The sequence below is a fragment of the Vicugna pacos genome, chromosome 25, assembly GCF_048564905.1.
Source record: "Vicugna pacos chromosome 25, VicPac4, whole genome shotgun sequence".
NCBI classification, from domain to species: domain Eukaryota; kingdom Metazoa; phylum Chordata; class Mammalia; order Artiodactyla; family Camelidae; genus Vicugna; species Vicugna pacos.
The window spans coordinates 7047307-7072560 of NC_133011.1; the positions used below are offsets into that span (position 1 = coordinate 7047307).

General features: G+C 44.5%; 1 protein-coding gene across 2 annotated transcripts in view; it reads left to right on the top strand.

Moving 5' to 3' along the window:
* SDC2 (syndecan 2) overlaps positions 1-25254 on the top strand; it is a 103008-nt gene that overhangs the window by 65163 nt on the left and 12591 nt on the right. For both annotated transcript variants that reach the window (XM_072949489.1, XM_072949490.1), the window contains one exon: positions 23885-23996. In XM_072949489.1, coding sequence (XP_072805590.1) covers positions 23885-23996 — 112 coding nt within the window. The remainder of the gene's footprint in view (positions 1-23884; positions 23997-25254) is intronic.

The following is a 25254-nucleotide window of genomic DNA, read 5'->3' on the forward strand; positions in this document are numbered from 1 at the left end:
ATACGAGGTAGGGGCCAGGTGAACCCTCTGTCTGCAGCAAAGCCTGTGGATTTTTCCTCTCCTCTTAAGTTCTTAGTTACTTTTGGCATATGTTTTGGTGAAGGGATACGTCTTGTGGGGGTGGAAAATGAAATGGTAACTATAATGAATAAAATTGTTGGGCAGTGCAATGAGTTGGTTTAAACAGAAGGGGAAAGTAGCTAGAATGAATTTGATTTTTGTAATATACCCTTAAAACATAATCAAAACTTGTCGAAGGTACTAAACAATTGTCCAGTTGCTAAAATGGTTGGATTAGTACTTGGTGATAAGAGTCCTGAAGCTCTGTCTGTATCAGCTAGACAGGCAAGGTGGCTGGAGGGGAGATGTCTGAGGGTCAGAGAGGTTCAGTGACTTGCCTAAGGGAAGACCTGGAGGTGGAACCCTTACTTGGTGTTCTTGATTCGTAGGTGGGAAATAAATAACACAGAGACTGAGTTAGAGCCATCTTTTCTTGTATCTGCAAGTTTGTGGAATGTTAACTGGTTTGATACTGTAAATTGAGCATGGGTCTGCTGAAGCCAAGAGCTGGTTGGTGTAGCCCTGGTCAAGGACCAGATCTGAGGTCGCCATTTTGGAAAATTGGGTCTTGACTCGTAAGGAAAAGTAGGGGAAAAGTGCATTCATTCAATAAGCATTTACTAAATGTTTTCTGTGTTTAGTAGGGAAGCAGGTGACAAGGGGAACTCTTCATTTGTTGGGGTAGGCAGACGTAAGTCAGAGTGTAATAAAAGTAAGAGTCATGAGGAATAATGAAAAGTCGTTATATGACCAGGGAAGGGTGAGATGTTACGTGTAGCCGATGCTTGGGTAGGAATGATAGAATGTTCTTTCATCCTCACTTCCCTTTCTTCCTTCTAATTATCTCAGCCTCAATATCCTTTCTTCCATGATGCCCTTTGCCTGACCCCCATCCCAGGACTGGGTTAGATTCCCTTGCTGTGGGGTCCTAGAGTACAGTGTACTGCCCATAGCAGTACCCCCTAGCTCATAACTGACTCTTACCCATCTCTCTTCCTTGACTGCAAGCTCCCATGAGAGAAAGGGCCATGTAGGTACAGTGCCCTGCACTTAGTAGGCGCTTTAATATTTGCTAAATGAAACTATAAAGATTGGAATCCAATTGTAGATGGCTCTGTGATAATAACAATTATAGATATTAATCAAATGCTTATTATGGGCCAGGCACTGTTAAAAGGGCTTGAGATGTATTAACTCATTTAATTGTTAGCCATCCCACAAAGTAGGTACTGTTATGATTCCATTTTATAGATGAGACAAAGAAAGTTGAATCTGTTTTCAAAGATTGCTCGGCTTATAAGTACAGAGCCTGGCTTAACCCTAGTCATTTGGATCTGGAGCCTTGGTCTCACCTACTTGGCTCCCTGCCTGCCCTGCTGGGGAGTTTAGACCAGCTCTTGGAGGCAGAGGGGGCTGTCAGTGCTGTAAGCAGAGGAGTGTGTGAGCATGTGTGCCCTGTGTAAAGTAGTCCTGGCAGTGCTGTGGAAATGGGCTGTACAATGAAGAGGGATGCCTGGAGCAGGGTGGTCACCCCTGACACGGCACCGGCAAGACAAAGCAGTGTGATGTACTGACTTAACAAACACACAGAGCACTTACTATATGCCAGGCACTATTCAAAGGGCTTTACAAATATTAACTGCTTTAATGTTCATGGCAACCCTGTGAGGTAGGCACTGCCATCATCCCCACTTTATAGGTGAGAAACCTGAGGTTCAGAGAGGTCCCACAGCTGGTAAGTGGCAGTAAGGCAAGGCTGGGTCCAGGCTCTTAACCACTATCCATGCTGCCTCTGAGTCTTCCTGTAAATGGGAACATTCAGTTACTGGTAGTCTCCACTGATAACCTCCATTCCAGATAGTAGAGGATCTTGGTAATTTTGGAGACAGGTGCTTCCATTTGTAAAAGCATCTGCTCTAAAGACGTTTGTCTAGAAATATTTATATGATTATATTCTGTTTAATATATGCTTGGCTTAGAGCAGAAAACAAAACAAAAAAACAGAAGGCACAGGCACTGCCTTGAGGAACTTATAGTCTGCTGAAGGGAGACAAGTTATCCACTAAGGTAACTCCTCGCCACGTGTCCACTGAGCACTTGAAACTTGTCCTCTCCACACTGAAGTGCTGTAAGTGTGAAATACACACAGCAGTTCCGCAACTCAGTATGAAAAGAAAGTGACAGAGATCTTAATTTTTACATTGATTATATCTTAAAAATAAATGGTTTATATATTGGATTAAATAAAATAGATTTAACAAATGACAAGTGAAACAAGCTAGGGAGAAAAGGACAAATAGTTTGTGTTCCATTTATATGAGCGATAATCCGATTCCTAGAAACAGAAAGTAAAATGATGGTTACCAGGGGCTGGAAGGGGCAGGAAATGGGGAATTACTGTTCGGTGGGTACAGAGTTTCAGTTTGGGGTGATGAAACAGGCCTGGAGATGGATGGTAGTGATGGTTACTCAACAGTATGAATGTACTTAATGCCACTGAACTTTACACCCTAAAATGGTTACAGTGGTGAAATTTATGTCATATCTGTTTTAACCACAGTTTAAAAAAATGCAAACAAAGGAGTTTACCTTGGAAAATTTGACAACTAAAAATTTAAAATTACATGTGTGCTTCATATTATATTCTTATTGGACTGTGCTGGGATAAAGAGTGATGGGTAAGGTGGTCAGGAAAGGCATTTTTGGGGAGATCTTCAAAAAGAGAAATGAGTTCTGAAATGGGAAGGAAGTGACCACACAGAAGCACAAGGGAAGAGTTTCAGGCAAACAAGGAGCTGGTGCAAAGGTCCTGGGGTGGGAATAAGCCTGAATTCCTGGGGAGGTGGGGTGAGGTGAGGACGGAAGTAGGGGTCCCAGATCATACAGCATCTTACAGGCCACAGTGAAGAGTTCAGACGCTACTTCTGTTCAACCTGAGAACAGAAACAAAGCAGTAAGAAATGCAAATTCTGTCGAGACAAAACCATACAAAACTGACAAAACTGCTGGTGCTTCTGACTTTGGTACAAAATGGCAGTTTCATCTGATTGGACCTAACATGGGGATTTGTTTCACCAGTGATACGCCCTTTCTGCTGTAAAGAACACACTTCCTTGTTTCTGATTCCTTGCTCTTTGGTGGGCGCCTCAGGACAGCACCCGTCCTCTTGGCTTGCGGAGCATGATGCCTGACAACAGATCTGTGTTGAAATGAAGAAAACCTAGCCGGTCGCACACTGACACTGTCACCAATAATGAAATCCTGCAGGCACTGTCTCGAATGTTTCCTACTTTATAAACCTTTGTCTTTGTCAGCTGGGTGGCTTTTGGAAGCTGGAGGGAGAAATAATAGTGTCATTAGCGCCTTTGGATCTCTTGTCTGTATCGAGTGACCGGGGGCTTTTATTATTATCGCACAGGTAGACTTTTCCTTCTGGAGAGGTCTTGGCTCAGGACAAGTAAATTGAAGGGTTGGCTTTCCCCGTCAGGGAGGGTGGTTAGGAAGACAAGCTGGGATGGTTTATCCTTATATTAAAGTCCATCGGTGCCGGCTCAGGTCGGCTCGTGGCCGTGCTCTGCTTCCCAAGTCACCTTGGTGGCCTTGTGTGCTATTACCCCTCTCCCGGGGCCGGGGGCCTGGGACAATAAGAGGCCACCCCACAGGAGTGCTGCAGAGCAAACCTTTTTCTTAATAGTCTTTGATTCCAGAGCCCCTGGTGGAAAATGTTAAAGGGGAAGATGGTTAACACCTAAAATCTTCCATTTCGTAAAAACATTTTCTGGGCTTTGAAACGTCTCCAGCCACCTGCTGGGGCCCAGGGAATCCAGCCAGCGATAATGATTACCGCCTTGTGCTCCCGTCTTTTGTGGAGGCGGGCTGCGTCCTATTTGAAGTCCCGGACGAAACGGTTGTAGTGGCCCCTCAGGTGTGAGGGGAAGAGGTGAGTGTGGTGTCCTGAGGCTATGTTGGGCTCCCCAGGGATGACTAGACATCACTTCTGGTGGCCTAGGTGCTATGCAAGGTAATTTTCTAAAAACCATAGAGGCGTGTTATGTCATTGATACCTGAGCCACAAAGCAGAAACCGGTCCCACAGTTTCCAGCAGATCTCTGGGTTCTGCACACACTGTGATCTCTGTGGGGTCACCACTGTGTCATCCTTGTTTACTGTCAAATGGTCAGTAGAAGTCATTAACCACATTCATTCACCACTTTCTCACCACATAAGGAACTCTGTATTTTGATGTGAAGTGGAGTTGGGTTTAGGTTAGTTAAAGAGACTTGAATTTATTTTTCAGTCCTGATCAGCTGCATTTGATTTGTTTTATGTCAAGGTTAACCAGACCACTGTGAGCCCCTGGCTTCAATATGACACAGAGTAGGAAAGCTGTGTGACTTCTCCGGAGGTGGTGTGAGTTTGAGGATCAGTCACGTGACCTGCCTAAAAGCACAAATGCATCCACACCATCTACACCAATATAATTGATCGTGTGCTGAGTTTTTATACAGTTTACATTAGCTGTTTCACACATTGCCTCTCTTTTTAATCTCCCCGTGGAGCCCGGGAGCCTGGCATTATTATTTTCTCATCTTACAGATAAGGAACCTCAGTCTCCGGGTTTCCGTCCAGGTGCACGGACTTCAGGTCGGATTCTCTTCTGCACCTTCTAACTCCCACATGGCCTGACTTTCCGGCAAGTGGCCAGACTGTAAGAATCCAGTCATTCAACATAAGGGGGGAAGACGACCATGTATCAAGCATCATTTCTGATTCTGTCTCTAGTAACTCCCACGGGCATGTCCTGCTTGCTCTTTCTCCAGACTCATCGTATCTCAAACACAGCTTACTGTCTGAGCTGCATGCCTGCTTCTTCCTGTATTTCCGAGTCGGTGAAGAACTCTACCCCTCATTCAAGGGCCCAAATCAGGACCCTGGGTGTTAGGATTGATATGTGGGTGATGGTGGACACATCATGTGATCGCTAAGGCTCAAGGCTCTGCTGTAAAATGGCGATCATACCTGCCTTACTGAGTGTTGGGAGTTATTTTGGAGTCTCATGCATTTAAATTTGGCACACAAATGCTCTGTAAGGACAGCGGCTATAGCTGTCATTAAAAAAAAAATCATTATATCCTCTTACCCCTCAGTCAGTTGGCAGGTTCTACCCACACCAGTGCCATTGACTGGGAAGGAGGGTGTAGCTCAAGTGGTAGAGCACATGCTTGGCATGCACGAGGTCCCACGTTCAATCCCCAGTACTGCCTCTAAAAATCAGTAAATAAACCTAATTACCTCCCTCCCCCTGCCAAAAACCAAAACAAAACAAAACAGAAAAACAGAAAAACACCATTGACTTGTCCTCTCTAGTCTCTCCACCTTAGACTTCTTACATAATTACTGCCATAACCTGACTCATCCCTGGGACTCCAGTCCAGCCCCTCTAATCCACCATCTACACTACAGCCTGATAGTTCCAAAAATACAAATTTAAACTTCTCCTTGAAGTGCCTCATTTGCTTATAGAACAGCTATTCCTTAGTTTTTCCCCAAAGGCCCTTCATGATCACAGCCTCATCTCACACTATCATCCCAGTTCCTGGATACTGACGGTTCCCTCCATCGTGCAGAACTGGGGCTCCTCTGAATAATTCCCCATCCTGTCTTGGTCCCATAAATGCTGACATTCTATGTCCTCAGTTTCCCCTGCTGTCTCCCTGCCCCTCACACCTTCTTCCCTGCCTCCCTCTGCCTGGCTGGTGTCAATTCACTTTTTGCTTCGTGGTCTAAGCACCCTGCATGTAGTAGGTGCTCAAGAAGTGAATGGATGAACTCTTGGCTTCAGTGGATGCGGTGGGCCATTTTGGCCCGGGGTCCTCTCAAGTCTCTGGCATCTCGTTGGGGGTTTGGCAAGGCCGGACATAGACTGGGTCTTCGGAGGGAAGACTCTGGGTTGGTAGCTGAGCCGCCAGGAGACCCCATGCGGGAACTTGGGCTGAAGAGAAATGAGGTCATTGGGTCACTGTCACCAGAATTCATCCACTTCATCACAACAAGAAGCCTGCCTGCGGTTCACCTACGTACAGCAGTAGCTGTCCCATCAGGTATTTAGATACAAACTCTAGATGGAGTTGCCATTTGACTCTTCAGAATTTAAACCGCAATTGTTCCTAAATATTCCCTGCAGAAGCAGCCGTCTGCCCCCAGCCCTCCCCAGCCACAACCAGCTGAGAGTGATTATCCGTGGTTACCAGGTGCACAGTCTCCTTTAGTCGAGAAGTCACAGCCAGGCCTGCTGTCCCTGCAGGCGGTAGGGTCCTGGCTTTTGTGGTTGGAATCACACCTGTCCAGTGTCATCTGACAGCTTTCTATGGAGGGTTGGGTGCACTCATCTCATTTTACTGTTTCGTGAGAAAGACATTTAATACTTCCCTTCATATGTTACGCTCTGGAAAACTCAGGAAGCATGGAAAAACTTACTACGTTACATGCATGTTCGAAACAACTAGAAATCTAAGCCTCTGTCCTTCATGAGAACTGGGGGGTGTGCTTTGCCCCCGAAAGATGCAAAGCCTGCTAAGTATGTTCCCTGAGTAAGAGTGGATGTCTCTTTGAGTTTTGTGCCTGAAAAAGAAACACACGATCCATGTGCTGTGGACCTCGGACATGCAGCCCTGTCTGAGAGAGAAGGCTGTGACCCGGGAGGAGGCTTTGTTCTCTGGGATGCAGGTCGCTCTCTTTGTGTTGGTTTGGTTTAGCCAACTTTTTACTGACGTGTAACACTATCAGAAAAGGACACAGATCAGAAGCAGACAGCTTGAATTTTCAAGTTGCCCTTTTAATGTATTAACATATAATATGAATAGCTTAGGATTTGGTGTCCACCACTTTCTTGTTTAATTAAATGAAGGGGTCTGTGAGGATGGAGGCGGGAGTCGAGCTCTGAGTTCTGGTCTCTTGGCACAGCTGTTGAATAACCATCCCGTTAGTCATGGGCTCAGGGAGGCAAAGTTCTGTTTTCCCGCTGGTGATATCTGAACCACTCACAGCCTGTAATTCTTGCCTCCGATCCTGTTTCTTTAAGCACTTTGAATACACGAATGAACTCCGCTAAAGCCCCCAGATATAAAAATGGCCCCTTCCTGTCTCCACGTGTCTGATACTTGTTTGTCCAAGAAAAGGACACCAAAGAGTATATCTGCACGTGTTGTTCGGATAAGGAGTTCCTTACCTAGATTGAATTTCTCCCCCTTATGAAGATGCTTCTCTTACCCCTATGTCTCCCCTTTTTCTGCCTTTAGAAGTGACAATTCTTTAGGGCTCTAGTCATCTCTCAAGTTCATGGCCTTCTCTTCTTCTAGAAGATTGTCTAATCACCTCCTGTCGTCCCATGCAGTCTCTTGTGGGTCCATTTAGTTGAAGCCAACTTGATACAGGCTCGTACCATTTTCGGTGAAGTTCAGTTTTCTCTTCCACCTGCTGATGAAAACACTTTCTTGTCCCATTAGTGATGAACTACTCCCTATGATCAGCCTTGGTGTCACTTGAAATGTTTTCAACTGGAATTATTTACCCCCTCACCCTGAAACTTTTTAATTATGAAAATTCTCATATACAGAAAAGGTGAATCTCCTCTACCTAAATTCAATAATTGGTAGTATTTTACCATATTTCCTTTATTCTCTTTATGTGCAGATTTTAGGGGGTTGTACTGTTGATAGTAAAATTTGGCCATCAGGCTACTTCACCCCTGAATTCTTCAGCATTCACCACTTATGAGGGAGGGCAGTATTTTATATAAACGCAATCTTATCCAAGAGAATTAATTATAACTCATAATATTTTCTCATATCCACATTCAGATTTCCCCAGTTGTCCTAAGACATTGTCCTAAGAATGTCTTTTATAGCTGTTGATTTTGTTTTTAAAAACCAGGGTATACAAGAGTTTTTATCACTTGTAGTTTATTAACGCATCAGAGAACATCCAGATGATTGTGGCAGTTAAGTGGATGGAACGATGTTGCAGCTCATCAGTTAATCATGTAGGAAGTTCCCCAGGAGAAGACGGCGTGTGCTTGTCGGCTGTTGGCACTTCCTCACTTATTTGGTTCAGCGGCATAGACAAAAAGGAATGAACAAACATGGGTGCAGGATACCCAGCACCACGGGAAAAGGCCGCTTGCAACTTCTAGCAGTCCAGGACGTCTCATTTATTTCACGAAGCTAATTGAGTCTGCCACTGTGTGAGGCAGCCACATATAGACGTTGTTAACACCCAGAACCCATCTCGCTTGTGCTGGTTTGCCAAAAACGTGTGTTGTTGTTCTAGAAGGGAGCGTAGCTCAGGACAGAAGGCCTCAGGAATTCTCCAGAGATTTGGACTTCATGATAATGAAGAGACTTTGTTTCAGGGAGGCACACTTTATGATTTACGGAATAACTGAACAGATAGTATATAGTTTTATATATCCCCGAGGCCCCTGTTTTCCTTATTATTGCATACTGATTACAGTGAATGAACCAATATTAGCACATTAGCTCTAGCCCACAGTTTACCATAGGTTCACAATTTGTGTTGTACATTCTGTGAGTTTTGACAAATGCATAATGTCGTGTATCCACCGTTACTGTTTTGCACAGAATAGTTTCATGGCTCTAAAAATCCCCTGTGTTCCACCTGTTCATCCCGCCTTACCCCTTAACACGTGATCTTCTAACTGTCTCCACGGCTCTTCCAGAATGTCACATAGTTGACATCATACAGTGTGTAGCCTTTTCAGACTGGCTTCTTTCACGTAGTGGAGTAGGCATTTAAGTTTCCTCCATGTCTTTTCATGGCTTGATAGCTCATTTTATCTTATTGCTGAATAATATTTGGCTGTACTATACTTTGTTTATCCATTCACAAAGCTCACTGTTTTATTTTTAAACAGATCATAGAACATTCCGGCACATAGTAGGTTTTTGGTAAATAAGTAGTTATGAAGTGACCTAGGTAGAGGGAACCCTTACTTTTTCTGACAGGTGTGTAGTGCCGTGGGAGTGTTGTGATGGAGAAGGCAATAATGTTGTTAGGCACTGATTTCTGCTAATAGGCAGTTATTGTTTAAGGAAAGGGCATTTAACACCAGAGCGGCTTTGACCAGAAGCTACAGCTAGCTTTGATATTCCCAGCCTTCCCAGCTTAAAAATGCCCCTTAGCGCTGCGCTGTCCAGTACAGTAGCCACTGGCCACATGTGGCTATTTTTGTTTAAATTGATTAAAAGTAAATGAAATAAAAACTTCAGTGCCTCTGTTGCACTAGCCACGTTTCAACTGCTCGCTAGCTGTCTGTGGCTAGTGGCTACCAATTTGGACAAGGCACAGATGGAGCATTTTCCTCATCTCAGAGAATTTTCTCAGACAGCCCTGACCTAGAGCATTCAAATAGAAGGATGGGTGGAACTGAGCCGACCAAGCTGATTCTGGTCTCTCTTCAACGCTTCGCTGTTTTGTGCTGCAGTGATTTTACAATGGGAGAGAGGAAGGCCAGAGATTTGTTTGCTGGAGAAAAGTTGCTTAAAATAACTTACTGGGGATAAAGAGGCTGCCTGGGCCAGTGAAGCTGTGAAATCTTCCTTGTGTGACCACCCCAGGAGGCCCAGCTCCACAAAGGTTTCGGCCCTTGATCAACTAGTGTTAAGGAGTTTTACAGAACTCCGAGTGCTTGCTTATTTAGTTTGCTGAAAAAGCGGGGGGCCTCCTCTAATTTGAGGGGTTGGGGTGGGTGTGGAGAGAGAGTTAAACTTCTCAACTAATAAATTTGCAAATTGTACACCAGTCCCTTAGGAAACTCCTGTGGTCGTTGGGTGCCAGGAATGTGAAACCTGAACGAATATCAGATATTTGAGACAGAAATTGGAGCTCACCCCCCTTGAAGTTGAAATGACTCTTATTTGGGAGCAAAGCACGTTAAGTTTTCTTAGTTTTTTGCTTTCTTTTTTTGCCAGCTTTTTGGATTTGATCAGATCTAATTTCATTCACGCGGTAAGTGCCATGCTGACACAAAGGATTATGGGCTGTCAGCCTACCTGGATTTCAGTTCTGTATTCCTTTTATGTGGGGGGCATTTTAATCAAGTCTTCATGTCTTTCCCTTCAAAATAGAAGTACAGATAACAGACATTATATAAAATTATGCTTTTCCTTAATGTCTAATCTGGAAATTGGCAGTTGGTGCTGGTGAGGGTTTTTAGTGTAATTTTTAACTGAAAACACCAAATTGTTCCATTTGCACATTGTAACTTTAAATACTGACTTTTCATCTTTTGACGTGCTCGAACTTCTGAGAGGCGTAATGTGGAAAGGCAAATTTGACAGAGTAATGTGTCTACCATGTTGCCTGTGAAAAGACTTAAAATATTCTGGCATTTGGAAGTCCAGTCAGGATGTGACCACTTGGAATCATGACCGTCTATAAACACAGGCTTAGAATTGATAGTTTTCTCTAAGAATAGGCACAGAGAAAATAGTATATTATCTTGTAAATGAAGAATGGGGAAATGCCAGACCTCAAATGAAGACAGATTTCCCTTTAATCTTTCAGCTAGTGTCACCTGCTAAACTGCTCTTAGGAGAGTTGCTGAGATTCAGTCAGTATTTAATAATTATTGCATTTGTTCAACTGATGTTTCATTAAAAGCAGACGTGTTGGCCCTTGAATAAAAGGCGGGGTCATGGATGGATTTCTTATATTTACTATGGTTTTCATTTAACTTTAAAACGTATATTTTAATTTAGACACTGTTCCATGTTAGCGGAGTCTCAAGAAATTGATTATGGTTTCTTTGCATGGAATTGTGTTCTGAAAAGCCATGCAAGGGAAAAAATCAATATTGGGGCTTTCTGAGTGGCAGCATTTTCTGGAGGCCCCCCAAGCACAATTGATTACAGCTGTTTTTGTAAAGGATTTAAAAAGGACAGTCTGTATGAAAAACCTCTTTTGGTATGAGCTTGAACAGTTCCAAGAGGGTTTCCATGGGGGCTGCACCGCAGTGTGACCACTTGAAGGCCTTGTGGCCTCACCGGCGGGCCAGGGCAGCCTGGCGGGGAAAGGCTATTAGGTGAGGGGTGTTGGCATGCATGCCAAAGAGGTTACCCTGGTAGCTGCAGTCATTCAGCCGAAATTCCCTAGCCTTCAAAGAAGGAGGGGCCGGGGGGGAGAGGCAAGTGATTTTTCTGCCAGCAGTAGTTAAGGATAAGCATCCGAAAGAGAGGTGAAAGTACCTCTGTGTTCCAGAGCATCAGCCAAAGGCAAGTATGTCCCATCCAAGTGAGGAATGATAGAAACTGACAGCCCCCCCACCTTCCGCATCCTCAGCTGTTGCCTCGAAGCCTGTGAGGCGCGGACGTGTCTTCCTTCAGCCTCTTAACCCACGAGCACCGGAGCAAGTTCTTCTCTGGCTGCTCGCTGATCTGGTACCAATTAAATAATAAACTCCACACCGTGGGCAGAGGCACCGGAGGGCGGCGTGGGTGCCTAGGTAGCTGAATCTATTTGAAACCGGTCCCATCTCAAAAGGTGTGTGACAGGACCAAAGTGAGAAACCATGAATGTGGGCTGAGCTCCCAGAGCTTGAATTCTCAGTAGGACCCTGCACTCCCTAGGAAATAAACATGCAATAGGTAGGTAGCCCAGATGGCTGTCATCTGAAAAGGCGAGGCTTTTTACATAGATCTTGGCTTTGGTTGCTTTACAGAAGGTATTTGCAGGCATGGAGTGGTCCATTAATTTGGAAAGAAGTAAAGATCCTGGGAAATGTGGAAATTTTATGGAAAAACTGTTAGATTTAGTATCATCAATTTTTACTTAGCATCCTAGGGTGCCAAATCACCACAGAGACCTTTGGTATGACTTGCTTCGAAACTGATGGAATCAGCTGGTAAGCTGCTTTTATTACTAGATTTGCTTGGAGAAAAAAAATGCTTTGAGATGATTTCTAATATGTTTTTGACTCCTAACTATTTGCTTTTCTTTATCTCCCATATTTTTAGAAAAGTAAATGCTATGTCTCTTATGAAATGATGCTTATGAATATGTGTTCCAACAGAGACTTTTAATTATCACCCATGAATTACCACGAATTAGCCTCATTTGAGAGCAAAAAAAACCACAAATAATGATAGGCTCTTTTAAAATATATTCTCAAAAGTGCTTAAATATTATTTTTAATTGAGCATGTAATTTTACCATTTTGCAGGCTTCTTTCACCCTTCATCTTCCACACCCTCGTGTCACAAGACCAAGAGCATACGATTCCATCAGCAGTGTCAGAATGTCTTTGTATACAGATTGTGATGTAGGTAGATCAGAAAGACAGAAGGCGGCACTGGGGTGGAATTGGTTACCTTTCGTGTTTTTGAAGGCTTTGCCCTCTTGTTAGTTTGAACAGCCAATAGTGTTTTATCGTTGGAAAAAAATATGACTATCCACACATCTCCTTTCCTCTTCCTTTGGCAAGACTTGTAAATGTTACCTTCAGATATATAACTCGTAAACAACACTTGAGCGCACCAGCGGGAGTGCTTTGTAAAACGCGTTGTTCGCTTCAGAGGTGGCCGGGTCCCGTGACTATAAACACACTCCTCGTGAAGCAGGTGCTTCTGTCTGGGAGCTCGTGCCCCCACCTTCAGTGCTGTTGTGCAGCCTGGGGGAGGCTCTGTTTCCTAGGGAACTGTATACAGGGTCCACGGTGGATTTCATGATGGACTCTTATGCCTTTACATCTTTTCCTGGTTCCCCTATCAAAGAAATAATTTCTTTTTCTAAAGTATTTCTTACTTATTTTATTTTATTTTTTAACAGAGGTACTGAGGATGGAACCCAGGACTCGTAAATTTAGCTAAATAAGCATGTGCTCTACCACTAAGCTATTCCCTCCTACACCAAGGAAATAATTTTTTAAAAAGCTGCTTGGCCCTCTTTGTTTACTTGGTTGAAAAGTTTGTTCAAGAACAGTTCCTTTATATAATAGAAAGAAATACAGGGCCAGGGGCGATGAGCCTTAGGCAGAATCAGGGTGTTTTTCTGGTAGATAGCAAGAATGTGAATAATCCTATGACACACAGTGCAGCCGCCACTGTGACTTGGCACTTGGTATTAAAAGCCCACCATTCAGAGCAGCTTGACTCCAGTTTTGAAATCCATGGTCTCATCACCTTTGGGTGTTTTCCTTTCTACTGTCTAGCTTCATTACTTTTATTTAGATAAGTGCTGACACGTTTTCAATCTTCCAGTGTCAGGAACTAGCTGCAAATGTCATTTTCTTCATTGAAAAAGTCTCCTAGATCAGGTAGTCACTGTGTCAACCCGAAGGCTTTCTGGAATCAGCAAAAAGAGAGGCAGAGCACAAGATGACAGACAGACGAGATACGTGTGACAGAATGGAGCCTGCCAACCAGGAGAGGCTCGCTGGCGCATCAGTCCTGAGGGGAGTGTCCAGGGCCCAGCGCTCCCGGGTCAGGGACTGGCCACAGGTGAGGACTAAGCTGGAAGGGAGCTTGCTGACTAGGGAACCAGCAACCTCACCGTGACATGGAGTGTCTTCCCTATTTTAAGTAACCCAGGTGTAAAGAGTAGCTAATGAGATGGGTAATTAGACCCAGGAAATTTTAGAACCTAGAATCTTGTTATTAAATATCCATTTTACTACACCTTTTGCCTTTGTGCCCTTAGATAAGATGGATCAGGAGTGGCCCAAGCACTGTAGTGTGATTCAGTGGCACTTTTCTGAAGTGTGAAGATTTTTTAGTGTTTGTTGCATACATACCCATGTACTTCCCTAATGCTTTCTTTAGATTCTTTACACACACACAGACACACATACACATGTATGTAACTGTCTGTTTGAATGCATTCATTGTTAAATAATTAATGCTTGTTTGTGGGAGTTCATTTGTACTTTTGATGTTTGAAAGCTGGTCCCTGGTCATTTCCATTGGTCTCGTGCTTTCTGGGCCTTTAGCAGCAAATATATGTTGGAAAAATAGAACAGTAATATCAATTATGAACGAAAATTGTTCATGCACCACCACCGTCACCGATTAACTCTCTTCGTTTATCCATTGCCCTTTCAATGATTGGCCAAAGGATTTGAAATGTTAAGTTATAGTTATAATATTAGAAAATGTTAAAACAATATATGCTTTTTAAATACAGCATATTGTCTAAACATTTTTCCTTGTTCTGTGGTATATGAGTTTTAATGGCTATGTTGAGAAAATTAATGTATCATGTGTCATTGGCATTGCTGCTCCTCTATAGCTGGCATTTAGGTTGATTGTCTCAGTGATTTTGCCTTAATGCAGTAGTAAGCACCTCACCTTCTCCTTTTTAGGATATTTCCTGAAGATACTTCCTGAGAGTAGAAATACTTGATCAAGTGGTATGGAAGCTTACCTTCTTAAAGCACATTACTCGTGTGCTTCCCAGAGGGCTTGTGCCCATTTCTGTTAGTTGGCATCTTTTAAATAGTCAGAGCGTCTCTTTACAGGCCAGTAGTAAAGGGTCCCCTGTTCCTAGGAACATTCAGGCTCTGCTACAGGCTTGGTGGGGAAATCCACCCACCAACTGCTGCTCACCGCAGAGAGCAGGTTCACTCTGAGGCACCAGTGAGCTGGAAGGGCGTGGCCTGCCCCTTGCACCCAAGGTCTTTCCTATCTTCCTGCCCCGCAGACTTCCTGTGGCACTCCGTCAGCCCCCGAACAGGGTGGAGAATGTATGTGGTTGTGCCTTGGGGCCTAAAATTGTAGCAGTTGAAAAACCCTTAGAGTGAATTATTAAATCTAAACCAGAGCTTGTTGGCTTCCTGTGCTTGAGTTGGAGTCTGTTCCATTATGGTAGTTTTCACAAAACACTTCTGAATGAGAAATAAATTCCAAATCTCCTTCTCCCCCTCTCCTGCCAAACTCCACCAGTTATTATATTTCAGTTAGAGTGTATTAATACTGACCCTCTCCAGCACTTGGGACTTTTCAGGTTAGGCCCACCCGGCTTCTATTTTTACTCTAGTCTAAACTGTGGTCATATGGATGGCAAAATAAATACTGGAATATTCTGGTTTGGGAGGGGGAGAGGCAGCAGAGCTTGTAATAACACGGCTGCAAACCTCTTGCTTCCTTCTGTTTGATATTCCAAAAAAGGAAGAAAGCACATCTTGGAGCACATCTGTAAGTCATGAAAGCTTTCCTTGTGCGTCTCACACATCCTTGATGTAATCCCGCTCCCCGCCCCAGGCGTTGCTTTGATATGCGCAGTGCTTCATGGAGCCCTGTTTTTGGGGTCAACAAATTTACTTCAGAACAAAGGTGGCTTCCTTTGTCTTTTCGGATCAAGACTCCAAACCCTTTACCACACGCAGGAGTAAGAATTTTTGGTGTGTTCTGCGTTGATCCCCTACGATCCCTGCCCCTCACCCCCTACCTCCTGGTTGACTTCCTTGTTGCTAAGGAGGAAGACTGGTTTTTGTTTAGTATTAGCAGTAAACCAGTCTCAGGAAGAGTGTTTCGTTTTTGTTTTTGTTTTTGTTTTTGTTTTAATATTGATTGAATTTTATAATACAAAGGTTTTGAAATTCAAAAGTGACAAAAGGGCCTAAAGTGGAAATTCTCTCCAGGTGAGACATTTTGCATTTAATTAATTGTCCATCATTCCTTTAGGTTACAAAGCACCAAGTATGTCAAGAATTTAGGTGCAAGGTTTAGATTTCTTTCTGCTCGGTTTATTTAATTAAGGGTTCTTCTTCATGAAATGATGGATTATAGAAACAGGGCTTTGGAACAGGGAGAGTTTGTAGAGTGGTACATCAGTGATGTGATCATTGGTGGGTGGGCATATTCTCCGTGAATCTGTGTGATCAGGGCTATTCCCTGTACCAAGTTCTCGATTAAAGAGAAATGTGACCGGGGACCTGTATCCTATCTGTTCTGTGTGTCACAATGCATGGGGGCAGAGGAGGGGCCCATCATTCTGCTAAATAAGCTTCGTGGTCATCATATCTGAGATGCTGGTTTAAATTTACCCAGCAAACCCCTTACTGAGCCAGGTACCGGTCTGCAGACTCATGGTAGGAAGAAAAATAATTTTGAAACACTGGCTACACCTACAGTGAAGCACCTTCTCTGAAAATGCTGTTGAATCTGTTGAATCATAAATGTAAATTCAGACGAGCCAAGTAATCCTTTGGCAAGGTTTTTTTGCTGTTTTTCTTAACAGGCTGATCATTGTGCTGAGCATTTTATTAGCAAAAGAGTTTATCTGAGCTTTGTTGGCTAGGAAATCTCACTGCTTTGAACCACATTCGGTTCTTTTTTTAAACAAAGGGGAGAATTTCTACTGTTAAGTACACTAACTCAGTGTTACTTTTTAAAACGCTTTCCAGCCATTGAAGCGTTCCCCGGAGACTTAGTGTCGTGCCCGGCTCATGGGAGGCCTTCTTAATGAGCTGGCAGCTTCTTCTAAGGTCATCCTTATCTTTCTGGCAGTCCTCCTCACGGCGTACGGCTGAATTCCAGACTGCCTTTTCGAAGAAGAGACCCAGTGAGAGTACTTTCATTTAATTTTCCCTGATGTGAAGTAAGCAAGTAACTTACTTAAAATACATGGTTATTTGCTTTCACCAAATGGCTTAGAGCTTGGATTCAGCCTTTCAGAAAAAACGGGTCCTCCCCTGCTCTTTGTTGAACCTTTACCACATGAGCAGTAAGGGAGGCAGAAAGTACCAGGCCTGGTCCTGGTTCTGGGACCCCTTCAAGGAATCCACATCCTCAGTGGTGAGGTAAGAGTCCCACCCTGTGTGTAGCGTCCAGCGGGCAAACCCACCATGACCGGTAGGTTCCAAATGAGGGGTTCAGTCTTGAAGGATTGTAAACTGATACCGTAGGAATTCTGTCATCCGCTGTGCCTTGGTTTGTTTCGTAGAACTAGTTGAACTTTTCCACAGTTGCCCATGATTTGACTTATTAAAAGTTTGTTTTTTAATACGTCATTTTTATGAGCAGCCCAGTCATTTTTTTGCCTCACTTCACACCAAAATGTGATTCTGCCTTCCTAGAACCTGATTTTTTTTCTTTTCAGGATTGGATTTATTTTCCAAATATGCACCAGTGAATAATTTAAACTAATTACCCACTTTATGGAAGGTATGCTGAAGTGTTTCTTAAAGTTAGAAACTTTAGATTTTTATGTAATTAAGGACTAGTCTAGGTGTTTGAAGCAGGGCTGAGCTAAAGATCTTAAGGATTTCTTAAGTAGGGATTTAACAATTTGCTTGACCTCGCCTTTGACCTCAGCTTTGTAGGTATTATATACAGGATAGGAGAGTAAGCCTAGGACATAGGGCATTGTTTAGGGACCAGGTAATTTTCTGTAAACAAACCCTTAAAATAAGTGCTTGGTAAATACAGTTCTGTTTGCTTGTAAACATATAGTGCAGCCACGTCTCATATGTTCAAGGACAACAGTATCTTTTCCCAGCAATAAACATAAGTTTCTTTCCTTTTATTGTATCTTTGGTTTGGATGGGACGCCTGATAGAGATGAAGGTATTACTAAAAATGAATGATTGACACTTGATGTACATGGCCCCGGACAGCCTTCCTATGGACAATTTACAGGACGTTAGACAGAGAAGAAGTTGCTAAGCTAGACCTCTAATTCTTGACACAGATTTTTTCCCCCCATCTATGATGCCAAGAAGGCTAGTTCTGAAAGATGTTAAAGTGATTTTCTAGGGGGAGAATTTCCATGGCCAAAGTTTGAAAGTGCTGGATGAAGCATAGTTCAACATGACTGTTTATTACAGTTCTTCTAGGGGCCTTTATTATGATGACATGTGAATCACAAGGAGAGGGGCACAGCACGGCCAACACTCTCAATGCACACAGACTTTGCGGCCTGGACTTGGATGTGAATCCCTGCTCCCCACTTCTCTGAGCTGTAGGTCTTTGGACAAGCCTCAGTTCCTTGGTCTGCACTGGAGATTGTTGAGGTGATTAAAGGGGCCAGTGCTTATAAAACCCTTAGCACAAAATGCCTAGCACATAAACACTAAACAGTTAGCGGCAGCTAATCCTTCTGAACCCCAGGCTGACCGGCTCCGATTGCATCATGTCATGGGGCATTGCAGTGCAATAGAGCGAGCCCAGAACCAGGTGCCAGATGTTCTGGGCTCCAGTTTGGCCACCAGTTAGACTGAATGGTTTTAAGTGACTTGGCCACTATGGTGTTGTGTGTCTCCCGTTTGAAACAAACAGGTGGTCTTGATGCTTATAACATCCAGTCAAGCTCTAAGACACGTTCCTTTGGTCTCTGCCTAAGTCAGAATTGGCAAGTTCATCTTAAGGGCAAGTATGTCATCCTCTGTGAGACCTTGTGGGAGAAAATTTTAACTGTTATTTCATTTACCATGTGTGTTAGCTAGTCATGAAATACTTTATAGTTAATTATTAAGTTACCTCTGGAAAGATAAGCTGAAGTTACAACCAGCTTGGTGTTTCATAATCACCATAGAAGTTAATATGCATCTGAATCGAAATCAGGATGAGACTTTATCCTAAAACTAAAATCAGGATGAGACTTTGTCCTAAAACTAAGAGGCATCTTGTAGGTGTTGGTTTTCTATGATGTGATACAGAATGTCATATCAGGCCACATGCATCTTTAATTTTTATGTCCAAAGGCTAATTTTCTGACAGCTGGGACCGAGGGTGTGTGGTATCCATAAGTAGCTTGTTATCAACCTAAGCTTAAACTGTAACTTTAACACCTACTGCTTTGCGCTTTAATTATCTGGACCACTGTTTATCGTTTGCACTGGTTTAAGGCATTTAGAGGACATTCATCTAGTAGATAAGGCAGGGTACCTTTCAAAGAAGACCTTGAGTTTCTAAATAACAGATTTGCAGCCTGGCAGTTTGAAACATGGTATTTGTCGGATGTCAGGTTTACCTGCACAAGAAAAATCTAGCAAGTAGGTTTGTTCAGTGGCTCTCCCACAGATTTTCTTTGTGGACAAAATAGGCAGGTTTGTGATATTTCTTACTAAAACCGAGGTTAGTGCACTTACGGTCTTCCAGGCACTGAATCAGCATTTTCTCTGTTCATGCTTATTAAAAACACCATAAAAGTTTGGGCTGAATCATTTTGTCAGAATACTAGTTTTCATCATCCTCAATATGTGAGGCCTCGATCACCACTGCTTTTCTCAGTTTTCTCTCCTTAGAGGAGTTTATTTACCCTTAATGGTTCTGTATAAAGGAAATTGGTGTCACCAGGTCTCTTAGTGGAGTTTTTCTGTCACAGAGCCTGTGATTTGTAGAGGAAGTGGCAGCAGCTGACACTGGAAATGCAGGTGAGGCCATGTGGGTAAAAAGATGTCTTTCAAGACTCAGGAGTTTTTCTTCCATCCTATAGGTGATAGGGAGCCAATAAAGGGTTTTTAGGAGGGGAGTGATGTGGTCATATTTAAGAATGCTCCCTCTGGGATGGGGAGGGTATCATGCAGTGGTGGAGCACGTGCTTCGCATGCATGAGGTCCTGGGCTCAATTCCCTGTACCTCTATTAAAATAAATAAGTAAATAAATAAACCGAATTACCTCACCCCAAGAGAAAAACAAAACAAAACAAACAAAAAATAAACAGTAAAGAAAAAAAAAAAGAATAGTCCCTCTGCAAACAGTGGATTCAAAGACAGAGGCTTGCGGGGTGGCCAAGGGAAGGGGCCTCTGTACTGGCCCAGGCCCCAGACGGCCAGGTGGCTGCTGTTTGGGGGAGACGGAGGAAGGGGTGGAGTTGAGGAGGTGAGCACGCGTCCTGCCTGCGCTCTCGGCGCTGTGGGGAGTGCAAGCCGCGGTCAGGGTGCCTTCTCCCCCGGGAAGAGCTGCCCCCTCTCTGGAGGCAGTTCCGTGCTCCGCTTCTGTGGCCGAGCGTGGCATCAAGCAGAAAGCTCCATTTGGGTCTGCAGTATGTTCTCCCCGACGTGGTACCGAGTTGCTCTCCTCAGCTTCCCTTTGCTCTCCTGTACGCACATCTTGCATCAGCCAAGGGGGAAAAGGTCTGAAAGACCAGCTTTGTTTTTCTTCCAGCTTGTCCTCTGAGCCCTGTTAGCCAACAGCATTGGCGCTGCCTCACAGAAATGGCCAGTCCCAAATTAAACAGCCTCGTTAGGAAACCCTGCCGTCGGGCTGCAGCTCTGCCCTCCGGGGCTGTGCCTCTGCCCACCGCCCACCCTCGTCCCCCCCAGGGTGACTTTAGTCCAGTGGCTCTGTCCGTCCCATCGAGCGTGAGAGTGCTCAGTGTGTCTGGGGGGCTTCTGCGTAGTGAGGCCAGTCACGGTTAGCTAGGTGAGAGGCAGTGCTCTTGAGGCACCCCTTTTCTTGGCTTTGGAGAGATGCACATCTCGCCCCGAGGGAGGTTAGTGCATAATTCATTTCCCTCTCCAGGCAATCTTTTCAGCACAGAGTGTGGAGTCTTCACAAAAGGAACTGTCATGTTTGCAAGGGTGTTTTTTTGTTTAAAAGGAGAGACAATGGAGGTGTTCTTTGCACATTATCTGCTGCAGAGTGACAAGGAGCCTGCATGTATTAAATTGGACTCTGTGGAAGGATATTGGTCATTTCCCTTAGGTGCTTGGCCCCTGACGTCAGCACAGGAGATAACTTCTAGTGTGATGTCAAAATTATTTGCACCACACTGGAGGGTGGAGGGACAAACACTTTTAGCTGCCCTTGAGCACATTAAACATCCCATCAGCCTCAGGACCACCCTGAGGCCCTGCAGAGCCCAAGTGGTCCAGACCAAGCCAGCTTTTCTAGACGCATCCTAACCCTCCACCCCAAGTCTTGTAGTAATTCAGGCCTGACAGCTTCCTTCCTCCTCAGGAGCTGGTTGTCCTGGGGAAGTCAGTTGCCTATCGAGCTACCTGATGTGGTTGAACTACGAGGTGGGCAGAATTCTTTGGGAGACAGTTTTGGCCCATCTGCCTTTTAGTGTGACAGATGTGTCAGTCACCTAATGAATAGAAATTCAGTTTACAAATAGGGATTAAATATCTTCGTGTGGCCCATGCCACCAAATACTTCTTTGACAGAGCCAAGAGGACAATGACAGTCATTCATTGTTGAGAAAAGGCAAACAGGTTTCTGCTTTGAAGACTCGAGGTTGCTTAAGAAGGTGCAATGCAAGTGTTATGGAGGTTTGGGGCCAGTGATCTCCTGGGCTTTGTCTCAAGGTATTTTTAAATCTCCTCTTTGATTTCATCTTCGACCCATTGGTTTTTTAGTAGCGTGTTGTTTAGTCTCCATGCAGTCATTTTTTCCCCTAGTTTTTCTTTCTGTGGTTGATTTCTAGTTTCATGCCACTGTGGTTAGGAAAGATGTTTGAAATAATTTCTATCTTCTTAACTTTGTTGAGGCTTGTTTTGTGTCTGAGTATGTTGTCTATCCTAGAGAATGTTCCATGAGCACTTGAAAAGAATGTATGTTCTGTTTTTTGGGGTATGTAATGTCCTAAAAATATCAACCTAGTCTAACTGTTCAATTGAGTCATTTAGTATCTCCGGTGCCTTCCTGATTTTCTGTCTGGAAGAGCTGTCCAGTGACATTAGTGGGGTGTGACAAGTCTCCTACTATTATTGCGGTCCCATCAATTTCTCCCTTTATGTCTGTTAGCATTTGTTTTATGTATTGAGGTGCTCCTCTATTGGGTGCATGTATGTTAGTGAGTGTACCATCTTCTACTTATATTGCTCCTTTCCTCGGCTTTGGATTGAAAGATTGTAACTGTAGGAATCCTGGAGATCTTGTGCAATGTGTTAACTCTGAAACCCGAGTCAAAGGCCAGTTTGTTTTCTGTAATCTCAATTGGCAAATATTTATTGAGTACCCATGTACTCAGAGGGGCAGGGAGCACACACAGGTCACTGAAGACCTGCCTTCTCCAAGTATACTCTGCTGAGGGGCCAGCGAAAATACACAAAGCAATGAAAAATCACAGTGAGAGTTTGTCCTAAACTGTTCATAGGCTGCAAAATCCAAAATAGTAGTTTGTAACAAAGGGACAGGACTAGAAAAGTCAGATCATGTTTTGTAGACAGGATTTGAGACGGTCCCCCAGGTGAAGGTCACAGGACAAAGTTTAAATTACTAACAGAACAGCAAACAAACAACCCAAGCAGTGTTTACTGAGCACCTGCTATATGACAGATGCTGTGACTGCAGGGAGTTGGGGTGCATGAAAGATGGGTGAGGCACAGTCCTTGCCCTCAGAGGAGCTGAGAGTCTACTAGGGGTCAGTTGAGTTGATGGGTGGACCGTGGAACGCAGGGCTCCTGAAACAGTCAGTACACAAGCTTTGGGAATTATGGCCTGGAACGGTGAGAGCCTTGGAAACCCGGATCATGCAGGATGGCCTCAGATTGAAGAGTTAAGCCCTGAGTGTTCTAGCAGAAACATTCCAGCACTCTCTTGGCTCAGGGTAGTCCCTCAGTGCCTGCAGGCCAGACCACCGGGAAACCAGTCCCTAAGGTTTCAGTTCTCAGAATAATGGGCTGATGTGGTTGCTCAGACAAAGTGGGCTCCCCTACTTTTCTATTGTTTGGCCCTGAAGCCTGGAGGATATACGCTGAGGTTCGGGCTGGCCCCATTGTCCTCTAAGGAAGGTAGCAGCCCCCATGACAGCTGGAACAGAAGGCTTTAAGTGGAAATCTAACAAGAGCCATTGTAGTAAGGGAAACATTTTTTTTTTATGATTCCTATTAGGAACAAAAATTTAATTTGATTTTTAAAAAAGTAGGGCAATGATAAGAGTTGCCTGTTTCCAAACACAAATGTTTTGAAGCTGCTGTATTTGTTTCTGGGCTTTCGTGAGATGCTGATGGTAAAATATCAATTTACTAAAATCATTTAAGAAGAACTGTACGTGTCCTCTGCCTCCAGTTCATGCGTGCTACTCTCTTGGCAGGATTAGGTTGAATTTTAATACCAAAACTCTTACTGAAGCGCTAAGAAGCTGTAGAGCTGGTAATTTAGTGGACAATCCCTCTCCATATTCAGCGTGTGAGTTGCTGTCGTTACCAAGTGCCAGGAGTGTAAAAAGAATGTGCCCCTGTGGGTTTATCTGCATTTGTCATTAAAGCTCTGCTGAGCCAGTGAGCCCTAGACGCATGGCTTGTGGTGGGCTGTCACCCTGGTCCCTGAGCCTCGTGGGCACTGCTCCCCACGGGTGTCATCTGGGCTGTGGTGGGGAGCCCTGGACGGCCTGCCTGTCCTCCCCAGGAGCTGCCAGTGGGGGCCAGGTAGCGGTGATGCTCTGAGCATGGCCAGGCCTGCAGACATCCAGGGGGCCTTGGAGGATCCCTGCTGGTGCTTTTGCCTAAGCACACTAACACATCTCCAAGAATGTCTTAAATACTTTGAGCGTTTTGTAGCTTTTCTAGTAAGGGAGCCTCTCGTCGACTGTGACAACAAGAACGCGTGAGATGGGCACTGGGGCCCCTGGAACTCAGACAGGTTTAGCGGAGCGCAGCGAAAGGAGTCTGGGAGAGGCACTGCGGTCCCTGAGCCATCTTCACACCACTGAGTTAGGCTGCACAGGCCTCCCTTGGAGGCCTTCGTCAGTGGTCAGCCCTTGACATGATGCAGTTTGTCAGGGGGTCCTGAGGAAGGGAAGGGCCAGAAATGTGGGTTGAGAGGGGCAGGTAGTCGCCGAGGTGTAAACCTGAAGAGTAAGATCAATAAGCTCATTTCCTAATCGCTCACCATCCTGAACCCCTTCTCTTTCCTTTCTCAGCGGGCAGAGCTGACATCCGATAAAGACATGTACCTTGACAACAGCTCCATCGAAGAAGCTTCCGGAGTGTATCCTATTGATGACGACGACTATGCTTCTGCGTCAGGCTCGGGTAAGGCTGGCTACATCCACGCTCACCTCTGTTTTCATGCTTGTACATGCTCGTGTGCACACACACACACACACTCTACTGGAACTTACTTCTTAGAGACAGCAGGTAGGATGTGCAGTGGTTAAGAGCATGCTCTGTGGAGTCCAGGAGCCTGGCTGTGAAATCTAGCTCTCCACCACTTAAGCTGTGAGATCTTGGGAGCGTGTTTAACTTGGCTGAACCTCAGTTTCCTCATTAATAAGATGGACAGTAATGACCGTGCCTACCACACGGGCTTGTTGGGAGGATTAAAGGGGTTGATGCATGTGTAGCTCTCAGAGTTTGCTGCTTGGCATGTAGTCAGTTGTCCCATCAACATTAGCTTTTATTTTATTATTAAGGCTTTCAGAGTGATGTCATGGAAACCACCCTTAGTGAAATCCCTCAAACACTAGTTTCATAAAACTGCCAACCCTGCATTAAAGATGATAAGTGAGACTAAGGAGAGTGATACTTTCTTGCTCCTAGTGTATTGCTCTAAAGTAGAAGGGAGAAAGTAGCAGCCAAATAAAATGATTGCTCAGTGATATACTCAGCTCCCATGGTGTATCAGTTATCTGTTGCCTCAGTGGTGCCTCGTAACACATCACCCCAGAAGATAGTGGCTAAAAACGATTGTTTATTTAGCTCATTATTCTGCATGGTGGCAGTTAGGCTGGGCTAACTGGGCTCCATCACGTACCAGTGGTCAGCTGCAGGCTGGATTTGCCACTTTGTTGTTCTTGTTGTCTCTCTCATAACCTTGGGGCAACTGGGCAGACCTGGCTCTGGTCCCTTCAGTCTCTCATCCTCCAAAAGGCCAGCTGTTTATCTGCAGGGAAGAAGCAGAGATCCCAAGAGAGCAAGCAGGAGTGTGCAAAGCCTCTTAACGCCTAGGCAATTTCACTCCCACATTTGATTGGTCAAAGCCAGTCAGAAGGCCAGCCCAGACTCCACCTCTTAGGAGCTGCAGGGTCACATGGCAGAGGAAGTGGAGACCGGGGGGAATAAAGGACTTGTCCATTTTTGTGGTCTACCATACCTGGTAAATGTCTCACCTGTGCCAGGATTGGCCCCCAAGGAGCTGAAAGGGAGAATTTGTGCATGTGCTAATGGGCAGGGCAGGAACTTGAGGCCAACAGCATGCTGGGAAAGACTCATCCAGGGTTCTTCCTTGACTTGAGTTTTCATTGTCCATTAAATAGACATTAGAAGTGATGCTGAATGGAGATGTCTCACC